Below are 11,190 nucleotides of genomic sequence, written 5' to 3'. Positions count from 1 at the left end.
CAAGAATGAGAAATGGAGACTTCAACATCAGCGTCTTCTGCCCAAGCAAAGAGTAAGTGTAATATCATGGCTATACGCTTCTTTGAGCGTGTTTAAATGTTTACATTAAAGCTTAATCTATAATAAACTGACACTATGGCTTCGTTATAGCTTCGTTAATTACAAAAATAGTGAATATTACATTTATCAAAAATACATTTCAAAAAATCATTAAAATTATTTTTAATTTCACAATCAACAGGACCCAAGATCTGCATCACTGGGGAGAGCTACATCTGCTGCGGGGTCTTGGTCTGGATGCACAGGTGCAGCGTTTTGGCTGGGATGGGATGGTTTGGAAAAACCTGATCGCCTTTTCTTTTTCAGTCCCTTGGAGGAAGATGCCAGATGTCCTGTTGATCCACTGTGGTAGAAATGACCTCAATGACGTCATGACGTCAAAAGCATCAGGCTTGTGGCAGCCGGGTTGCTAGCGAAGCTAGCCTCTATGGATCTTGTGCTCAGAGCTTGTTCTTGTGCTGCCATGATTAGTGCCTCTGTGCTGTCTTTCAGTCCAGCTTTGTCCAGCCACTGGTAGGATTTCTGGATATCAGCCCCCTCCTCTATCTGCTGGTGGTACATACTGTGCAGGGGCCTGTCCTTCCATGATGGTTCCTCGTCTCCCTCCTCTTTCTTGGGTTTCTGCTGCCTGAGGTATTCACTGAGCACTCGGTCAGTTGGGGCCATCTTCCCAATGTATTCTTGGATGTTCGTTGTCTCATCCTGGACTGTGGTGCTGACACTCACCAGTCCCCGGCCCCCTTCCTTCCGCTTAGCGTACAGCCTCAGGGTGCTGGACTTGGGGTGAAACCCTCCATGCATGGTAAGGAGCTTTCTTGTCTTGATGTCAGTGGCTTCTATCTCCTCCTTTGGCCAGCCTATTACCCCAGCAGGGTACCTGATCACGGGCAGGGCGTACGTGTTGATGGCCCGGATCTTGTTCTTACCATTCAGCTGACTCCTCAGGACTTGCCTGACCCTCTGCAGGTACTTGGTGGTTGCAGCCTTTCTAGCGGCCTCTTCATGGTTCCCATTTGCCTGCGGGATCCCCAGGTACTTGTAACTGTCCTCTATGTCTGCAATGTTGCCTTCTGGTAGTTCAATCCCCTCTGTTCTGACTACCTTCCCTCTCTTTGTTACCATCCGACTACACTTCTCCAGTCCGAACGACATCCCGATGTCATTGCTGTATAGCCTGGTAGTGTGGATCAGTGAATCGATGTCTCGTTCACTCTTGGCATACAGCTTGATGTCATCCATGTACAGGAGGTGGCTGACAACTGCTCCGTTCCGTAGTCGGTATCCGTAGCCAGTCTTGTTAATGATCTCACTGAGGGGGTTCAGGCCTATGCAGAACAGCAGTGGGGACAGAGCATCTCCTTGGTAGATCCCGCACTTGATGGTGACTTGTGCTATGGGCTTGGAGTTGGCCTCTAGTGTTGTACGCCACATCCCCATTGAGTTCCTGATGAAGGCTCTTAGGGTCCCATTGATCTTGTACAATTCTAGGCATTCCAGTATCCAGCTGTGGGGCATTGAGTCATAGGCCTTCTTGTAATCAATCCAGGCAGTGCACAGGTTGGTCAGTCTGGTCTTGCATTCTCGGCTGATTGTTCTGTCTACCAGTAGCTGGTGTTTTGCGCCTCTGGTATTCTGGCCAATTCCTTTCTGTGTCCCGCTCATGTATTGACCCATGTGCCTGTTCATCTTAGCCGATATGATGCCTGACAGGAGCTTCCATGTAGTACTGAGGCAGGTTATTGGTCGGTAGTTGGAGGGGACCGGTCCCTTCTTGGGGTCCTTGGGGATCAGGACCGTCCGGCCTTCAGTTAGCCATTCCGGGTGTCTCTCGTTAACTAGCAGCTGGTTCATTTGTGCTGCCAGACGCTCGTGGAGTGCAGTCAGCTTCTTCAGCCAGTAGGCGTGAACCATGTCGGGCCCTGGTGCTGTCCAACTCTTCATACTGGAGACCCTTTCTTGGATATCTGCCGCTGTGATGGTTACTGGACCCTGTTCAGGGAGGTCGCTGTGGTCTGCCCTCAGATCCTCTAGCCACTGAGCATTGCCGTTATGGGTTGCATCCTTCTCCCATATGCTCTTCCAGTATTGCTCCGTCTCCAGCCTTGGTGGTGCTGTTCTCTTATTTTCCCTTGCCACTGAGAGTACACCTTTGCTGGTTCTGTGGAGAACAGCTGGTTTATTCTCCTGCCTTCTATCTCTCTGGTGTACCTCCTCAAGCGGCTGGCCAAGGCTGTGAGTCTTTGCTTGGCAGTTTCCAAGGCCTCAGGTATGGACAGCTTGCTGTATTTCTTAGGCACCTTATTTGTCGCACCTTTCTGCAACTCCGTTAGTTGGCTAACCTCCCTCCGTGCTACTTTGATCTTGCCCTCTAGCCTCCTTCTCCATGGAGGGTACTGCCCCTTGTCGCTGTTCAACTTGTAGCCAAGCATCTCACTGATCACTGCTGCCGTATTGTAGATCAGCTTGTTAGTGTCGGTAATCGTGGTTGTAGGTATTGCCCGTAGTGCTGCATTAACATCATCTAGCAGACCTGCAGACCTTCTGAGGGTACTTCACGTAATCTTGGTAACCGGCTACGGGGTTATATATATATATATATATATATATATATATATATATATATATAAATATATATATATATATATATATTTATACATATGTGTGTGTGTGTGTCATTTGTAACTTTTTGGTCCTCAACGTATTACACTTCCATGCAAGTTTCATGTTTCACTTAAGATACATAACGTTTTAGCCTTTGTAGTTTTTAAAAAATCATTGTGATTTTATTGATTACTAAAGAATGATTTAAGATTATATTATTCAGCATTTCAAATAGCTGGCACGTCCATCATGTTATTAATGGGCACTGAGGTCTCAATCTGACGACATCTCCTAAAATCACACACACACTCAGAAATTAAAGTACAGAAATGTACCTATAGGGGTACAATGGCTTGTCACTGGGGTGGTACCCTCTAAGGTACCGTTCTGTACCCTAAACTGTGGGTACTGATTTGTACCCTTGTAATTTGTACCTTTTACACGTCAAACCTGTACTTTAAAGGGCAAAGTTGTACCCTTAGTATAAAGTACAAAAAAGAACCCTTAAAAGGAGTACAAAAATGTCTTTCTAAAGGTTCAGTATCTACACACAGATTTCCTATATTTTTCCTCTCAGGATTTGAAAAATTGAAGATACAAAGTCAAAAATACTTGTCACATTTATTACCTTCTTAAATACATTGCTTAACTGTTACATACAAACTGTTATCAACAGAGTATGTGTCATAAGCTGCAACATCAATTTCCTGTCCAGGTTTTAGCAACGTCCATTCACTATCAACTCTAACACTGTATGAATGAAAATGGTTGTCATATAACAGAGGAATGAGAATTTTTCCACAAAAGACCCACATTGTGTCAATATTAAATATGTACTTAATTTGCCAGAACAGAGGAATCTTCTCTGAATGCAGTACATCAATGACAAACACATCTCTTACACAGTATTTGACACTGTTCACAATTACTTCTGACACACGCTGGAAAGCTTTCTTAGCACTATCAACTTCAGAAAAGCCACAATAGACTGTCAGTGCTTGTTGCAGTTCCAGTGGTAATGACAAAAATGGTGTAGTCACACTTTTTCCAAAAACATTTTCAAATTCACCAAGTAAACTTTTGTTAGAAAACTCCCAGCACTGTCTGAACTGATGTCTGTTGCTCAAAGTTGTAGCAATGTTCATAAAATTTCTACAATTGCGGGACAACGTTTTGAAATACTGGTGCTTACTTTCAAATCTCATACACCATAACAAACGTAGAGGGCCGAACATTTCAATCAGTCTTGCATAGTGGATTAAATAATGACACTTTGGTGTAATTACATCCCCAAATACACTTTTCAGTTTTGTGAGAAACTCATGGACAAGCAACTTCAACAATAAAATATTCTCTTTTCGCACTTTTTTAGCCATTACAATCTCTGTTATTTCACGACATAGAAGAAAAACATGCCAATATTTACAATTAGGTGGCACACGGTCTGCCATCAGAAATGGCAGCAATCTGAACAGGCACCACTTTTGAGATGCTGATCCAACAATACCAACACTCTGAAGTCTCTCTGATAACTGTACTGGTTTGTTTGTTTTGTCATTCTGACCGATGGGCATTTTTTGCAATTCTTCATTGATCTCTCTAATTGTAATATGCTTCTCAGTGTGGGCTTTACAAATCACTAGTTTCATAACTAGAGGAACTACACCTTCCAGCAGATCATGCATTACATCAGGTGGTAAAGCTTGCGTAACACTGAAATAACTCAGTCTGTCAAAAGGACATGAACTATTTACACCATATATTGTTTTATCATCCGGAAATTCTTGGATTCGTGCAAGATGATACTGGTGAACCTCTGATGTTCTTAAAACAAAGCTTTCTTCCTCAAAGGATTGTTTCATATCTTCATAAGAAGCCATGCAATACCGACAAATTCTACCAGTGTTAAATGACATAGAAAAACCACCAATCATGTGAGCTGATAAATTATCACAAGATAAAGTTGCAAGAGCAGCATGAATAGTGTGTTCAGTTTTATCAATGGTAAAAGTAAAGCCATCAGTGGAAAGTTTTTCCAAATCATCAAGCAAAGGTTTAAGGATAACATGCCAACCACACCGCTTAACGAAAGAATAGCGTACCAATAACGCTAGATGAATGTGCCTCTGCTGAGAAGTGTACCTTTTGTCCAAATTGCCTACAGTGTAATAAAATGCACTAAGTTTGTGTTTGGATCGTTTAGATCCTAGAGGATTAAGTACTTCAAATTCATCCTCATAAAAATGGAGTCGCAGTGCATTTGGGTTATCCTTGAAGAATTGATGATGTCTGAAGATTTCTCCATCAGAGTAATCTGTTAGAAATTCATCAGTTTCCAAATTGCCACTTGAAAAAATGTGATCTTGTATGTCTTCATGAGAAAGATAATTTTTTAGCACCTTATCAACAGGCACATATGAATACGAGCCAACTGTATGACCCACAGAGTCTCTTAATTTGCAATGAACAGGCTCTGTCATGTTGAGCTTTGATTTGCAATGTTCTTTGACCAAATAAGGAGATCGAATAGCTGTTGAAGCCTTCTCAAAAAATTCATTTGAATGCAGGACATTTTTAAGCTCTGGACACAAAGACACATCAAGACCCATTTTCTCTAAATGATATGCTATAAAAGCATCGTAGTTCTCCTTGAAAAAACACATCAGAAAATTTACATCTTCCACAATTTCTTCCTGAACAGAGACTGGTAAAGAATTTTTCTCTCTGCACTTAAGAATGAACTTGAAAAGATTGTCTCTGAAATTTATCAAAAATTCATCCCAGGATGGAGGGGTTTCAATATTTTCAGTCATGTCATTTGCAAATTCATTTGGGTGTGGACTGACTACCTCCTGCTCATTTTCATCTAAGTCTTTATGGGGACACAACACCTGTTCTCTGTGTTTCCTATACACATGTCGTCTGAAAGATTCATATTTTTTGAAGGAAGAACAGCAGTCACTGAGTCCACAGGTTATATCAAAATTGGCATCATGGGAATGAATAAGTCCTATGTGCTGAATAAGCTTTGTCAAACTAAAGGTTCTTCTGCCACATTTGGAGCACTGATATGGCTGAGGCATGGTGGTCAATACAGAAGATTTATTTGTCTGGTGACTGTGATTGGCAGAGGCCGGTCCTCACCCTCATCTATTTTCACAATGTACTTTTGGAGAAAAATCAGGGTGTTCTTCAGATGTTTTGGATAAGCAAGGTTGAAGACAAAATACAAGCAGAAAGAAGAGATGATTCCTTCAAAAATACACGAGCTTCTGCACACTTCACTGCCATCCAACTTCACAATGTTTGGAGCGCTTCTGGAGAACACTGGTTTCCAGTCTTCATGAAGTAGCTGCACAGTTGGATAGGGGGTTTTCGGATGAACCTTTGAAGTCAAAAGAGAAGGTAGAGGAAAGCAATATCTTAGTCTCTTAACAAAAGATACATTTGTTTTCCTTTTATATAGACTAAATATTTTAATACACACACCTCTCCAAGTATGACAAAGAGATCCAGTTTCTCCTTGAAGACGTATGGCAGGAATAAAAGTGCAGCCCTTGTGTCAAGATCTGCCAAAAAAAACCCAAAAACAACACAAGATCACCCATGCATTTTATCTGGCATTTCCAGTTACCTATAAAAATTATATAAAATGGAAGCCTTGAAAGCAAATACCTGGTAGGTCATCAGTGAGAGCCTCCTCTCTTGCATCAAGGTAGAGCTGGTAGAGTGGGGTTTTCCCTCGTGTAACGTCAATCACCTTTGCTGCAACACATGAGAGCCCTTCACGAAATCGCTGGCTTACATTACCCGTTGTTGGTTGGATCCACCCGAGTTCGTTGCACAGCTACAAGTAAAAAATTAATTTTCAGTACAAAATAACAGTGTATGAAAATGAAATAATCTAAAGTTGATATTAATTATGTATGGTGCTGCATAATTATTTTTTTATAGAATTTAACAACAATACTGTAAGAAGTTACATGAACATACAAAAAAAGGAAAGAGGGACAGATGAAGAAAGCAAGGTCAAGGGCAAATAAAATTTACTACTATAAACATGTTAAATGTGACAGCTATTTCCAAGTTCAGTTCAGCTTTCTGACTTACACCAGTAGGCATCCCTAAGAAGGGGTACTTCTTCAACACATCCTCCACAGGCATACCATCTGCAATTTCTTTTTGCCGCCAAGCAAACGTTTGCTGCATACGGTTATGAACCACCATGGTATCTGGTTGCATCTTCTGATATTGGCACTGTAAGACCTTTAAGTGGGCGTCGATGGATAATAAATCCTCTCCTTGGACGCATGGTCCCTTGAAAGAAAGCAAGAGTGAGAAGAGAAAGTCAAAACAGATTAGAAACCCAACATAAGACTAAATATACAATTAGAGCTGACACGATCTGTGCATCACAAAGAACTCGTATCGTTTAAAGTTAACCGATACCATGAACCAATATTTAAAATATGGAAACTCTGAAATAATTTCACATAAAATCTTAATTGTTAACTTGAAATTTTAGTTTTGGAGTCATATTTAAAATGTTTTTTTTTAAATCTAGTTCACCCTCTTTTAGCGCCTTCTAATTAATAATATTTTGTGAGGTAGAAGTATTAGCACTGGTACTTTGTATTAGCAAGTGCTCTAATCCAAGTATTGGTATAGTTTTGGTTTGAAAAAAGGGGTACAGTTGCATCCCTAATCCTTAGTTTTAGATGTAATAACAGAGGCAAGAACATTTTATAGCTCAAGATGTCCCTCACACCAACCTGACAAACATTTCTCTGACTTGTTCGTTGACATTTATTAGGCTGCCCTCTCCTCGTAGAACCAAACTTCTCCTTACAACGCCTCACTGCCTCACTGTCGACTAGTGGTGCCCGCTCTGATTTGAATTTACGTCTCAAAGACATATGCCATGTGTGCTTGTTGAACAGAAACATAAGTTACTGTAAAAACAATCTACACAATGTTAACAAAGAATCAGTAAACATACTTCATACAAACCTACTGAGAGGCTACAGATTGTCTTACTAACAAAACAAGATTGAAAAAAGCTTCACTTTTACTTTGTAATCTTGAAGGAACCTTATGCAAATTTTAAATTTAACTTACATAACCATTTCCCTCACGATCCTTGAGGAAAGGATACTTCATTACCAGCGTCTTCACAGCTTGCACATATTCAGAATTTGTGGGATACCTGTAATATCAGAAGAAACATAAGTGTTAGAGCAACTGCTGACAAACAAACTTTATCAAGTGTCAGTTATTGTTTCTTAGTAATGTAGCGTTTATTTTCAATATGACAGATTCAGCTTTTTCTAAAGCAACAAGCTAACATTACCCTGATTAACTTACATAGTATACTGTGCCACAGCTTCATATAGAACTCTGATTATTGTGTGTCTGTCCCTTGGATTTTTATGGCACGGTTCTTTGTTGTCCAGTTTTAGTTGCAGATTTTTGGGAAATCTTGGAATTTCAAAAGAGGCTGGCAGTCTCAAAGTATTTTCATTGCTGTGAAAACAGTTAAATGTTTGTTTTTATTGCATGAATTGAAGTATAAAACACTACAGTAACAATACATATGGTAGGAAAAATGATCATATTAACTAAATCCTAAAAGTGCATAATGGCCAACATGTATGTTTCAGACATATTAACTTCATTATAAATAAGAAAATACCTTATTGAAGTTGACGAAGTAGATGGTTGCCAGTCTTCTGGAGAGACAGTCTGTAGAGTCAGCGTCACTGAAGATTCCTTCATCCTTGACACAAATTGGTTGAATTTAACCTGCTTTTTGAAGGATCCTTGGAAAAGGTATGCAACCATAGTCTCAGTAAGACCGCAGTCAACTGTGTCACCATCAACCTCATTGTCTGCAAGATAAATGGTAGTACAAACTCTAAATTCCATGTAAGAATATTTAACACCACATTTTTACATGGGTAAAAACCGTATATCACACACATTAAAACCTTTTGTACAACTTCTTTCAGTTCAAAGAAATATTCATTAAAAAAATCAGTAAATTAAATAAAATAAACCAAATTTTTAGAGTGAATCCTCTTGATATGCAAAGTTTTCATTTTTAAATTTAGATGTTTGTTTGGGACTACTGGACACAGGAGAGCAGAGTCTGAGCATGCTTTTGTGCCCTTTCAAGTTTGGAAGAAAAAAAAAAGAGACTAGAATGCTGTAATTTGTTAATATTCACTACTAAGGTGACTCCTTTCTCCAGATTTCCGACAGTTTCTGCCGTCTGTTCTTTCAGACAGATTACTTATAGCGATAACACCCGCAGGACCGTATTACAAGCTCAGATTACATGCTGAAAAAGTTCCCACATTGCTGAAAACGGGACTATCAAACCCCAGCTGCGACACCCTTGTTATCTTTTAAACAAGTGCGGCGTCAAGATATTTCCTTTAAACGCCGCCCATGTGTGTTAATGGCCTTGGAGTGGATGTAAAAACGTGATTTTATTAAACCATTAATACACTAACGGTAAACTGCATTCAGCTACCAGGGAATCAAATTTCGCGCCGTTCCGCTGCGCAGGGGTTACCGAACCCATAGACTGTGGCCGAACCACATATATAAGTTCAAACTTATACAAATACTATGTGTACACATTTTTCATTTTTCAGAACTGTGACCTCAACTTTACACATGAAACGTTTGTAAAAACGTTTGTAAAAACGTTTGTAAAAAGACATAATTTGAGCTAAGAGAGTGCCGAAACTAGCTAAATTGCTAATATACGTTAAGCTAGGCTAAACCAATAATTAGTAATTACGCTACATTTTTCTTTAAATAAAACTTACCTCTGAAACGCTGAGCTTCAGCTTCGGTGACATCTAAGCCCCACTCTTGTATTTTTGTTAAGAGTTCCTCGGTTGAAAGTGAACAGAGCACACCAGGACTTGCAAGTTCGTAATCCATCTCCGTCCGTTGATAAAACAAAATGGCACCTGCTGCATTTAAAGAAAGTTCTAGAATCCACCAGCTATTCGTTGAGTTTCTTCTTCTACTTTTTGTTTGATGTTGTGAGGATGGGCTCAACTCGCACTCCGAGGGTGCTTTTTTGCAATTCATCCAAATACTTTTACTTAAAAAAAAAAACGCTCTCTTAAAAAAATGTTTAAATGCATTTTTACTTTTTTTTCTTTCAAATAAATTCGTTGTTCTTAAAGCAGCTTAAAAATAAGGGGGGTTCAGGGAATACAAAAACAACAACAGCAGTGAAAATAATAAAAAATAAAATAAAAACACTAAAATATATGCTTAAATCAATACAGTTGCAAATAAATTACTGTCAAAAAGAATTAAAAAAAAACCTCTAATCAAAAAGAGCTTAATCAACCTGTACTTTATCTTTTGAAAGAATGGGTACAAATAAGTACTTTTCACAATTAAGGAACATGTATGTACCTTTCAGACGCTAAAAAAGGTACAGATAGTTCCCCCGAGGTCCAATATTTGTCCTTAGACTGTATTAATGTCATTTTTGTACCTTGGGGCACAGTAATGTACTCCTTCCGTACCCCTATTTCTGACTGTGCACAGAGGAGAGAATCATTAAAATCAGTTTATTAAGAAGTTCATGCCTCAAACCATAAATCCTCATTTTCTCTGCTTTCTTGATGATTGTATGATATTTAGCACATTTTGTTTACACAGTTCTACTATGTTGTAGTGTGGTATTGATAAAAATAGATCAGAGCTGCAAAAAACAGACTTAACTTGAGACACTTCAAATTTAGTTTCATCTAACATTAAAAAGTAGCCTGCCAATAAATTTAGACTGTAAAGCTTACTGAAAACTGCGACATAATCCAATGAAAACTCTTGACAGCAAAACATACTCATATAAAACAACATACAAAAAATTATATTTGACTTACTACTTACAGAAAAGTGCAATAAAACTATCCATATCAGTCATTCAAAAAAAAAAATGCAAGCAGTGGCAAGAGAAATTTCCTCTGTTTCTTCTGCAGATGATTCAGTCCTGTTTATGCAGCCTGTAAACCATGGGCAGCTGAGGAATAACTGATAACGACTACTAGGGGTGAACAATTAGTCTTTTTTTGTAATTGAAATCAAAATTTAGTTATATTCTTTGACCAAAGATTTTTACTTTGTAATATAGATTTCAAATCTAATCTGAAATACAGTATATGTTAGAAAAATCAGAAATGATTCCAATATATCATTCAGCCCTAAAAGGCATCAGGTACCGCACACTCTGCATAAAAATTGATCAGTTTGGTCATCTGTCTGCGATCCAACTTTCCCATTTTTGGCATTTCAGTTTCTCTTTTTGTAAAGTGACTAAACCCGACTTTGCAGTGCCACGTGGAGGCCATTTTCACAAGTACGTGAATGTAGTTCACTTCAACAGTCAAGCATATGTCTTTGGAGTTGGAAAAAGGTTAGCATTCATCCTCCAGCTTCACTGTGTTTATGTTATGCTAACATAGCTGTGGAGCTAGCAATCACGTAGCACATCATTAT

At 39.1% G+C, this 11,190-nt stretch overlaps 1 protein-coding gene across 2 annotated transcripts; it reads right to left on the bottom strand.

Moving 5' to 3' along the window:
- Positions 1–3,252: 3,252 nt before the first annotated feature.
- Positions 3,253–9,777, bottom strand: LOC147303025 (sterile alpha motif domain-containing protein 3-like). Of its 2 annotated transcripts, XM_086283353.1 has the most exons (9): positions 9,498–9,777; positions 8,354–8,549; positions 8,026–8,184; positions 7,780–7,867; positions 7,434–7,589; positions 6,772–6,978; positions 6,337–6,508; positions 6,151–6,230; positions 3,253–6,046 (listed from the first exon to the last, which is right to left on the bottom strand). In XM_086283353.1, exons 1-9 carry the CDS (start codon positions 9,766–9,768, stop codon positions 5,750–5,752), a joined length of 1,626 nt encoding a protein of 541 aa, XP_086139479.1. In that variant the 5' UTR covers positions 9,769–9,777; the 3' UTR covers positions 3,253–5,749. The 2 variants fall into 2 exon arrangements, with proteins under 2 accessions (XP_086139479.1, XP_086139480.1); XM_086283354.1 differs by lacking the exon at positions 7,434–7,589.
- Positions 9,778–11,190: the final 1,413 nt, after the last annotated feature.

The sequence above is a fragment of the Aulonocara sp. 'chitande type north' Nkhata Bay genome, linkage group LG23 (assembly GCF_057382095.1).
Source record: "Aulonocara sp. 'chitande type north' Nkhata Bay isolate Kocher_YH1m ecotype deep benthic linkage group LG23, A_spYH_male_GT1.1, whole genome shotgun sequence".
Classification (NCBI taxonomy): domain Eukaryota; kingdom Metazoa; phylum Chordata; class Actinopteri; order Cichliformes; family Cichlidae; genus Aulonocara; species Aulonocara sp. 'chitande type north' Nkhata Bay.
Note: the sequence above shows the minus strand (reverse complement) of the source record. Positions and strands in the feature narration are given on the sequence as shown.

Excerpts from the sequence above, each read along its gene's own strand:
- LOC147303025 (XM_086283353.1), bottom strand. The coding sequence starts at position 9,768 with ATGAATTGCAAAAAAGCACCCTCGGAGTGCGAGTTGAGCCCATCCTCA. Across the intron at positions 7,590-7,779 it reads ATCGTGAGGGAAATGGTTAT|CACACATGGCATATGTCTTT; the intron begins GTAAGTTAAATT and ends CTGTTCAACAAG. Across the intron at positions 6,979-7,433 it reads GTCAGAGAAATGTTTGTCAG|GGACCATGCGTCCAAGGAGA; the intron begins GTTGGTGTGAGG and ends CTTTCTTTCAAG.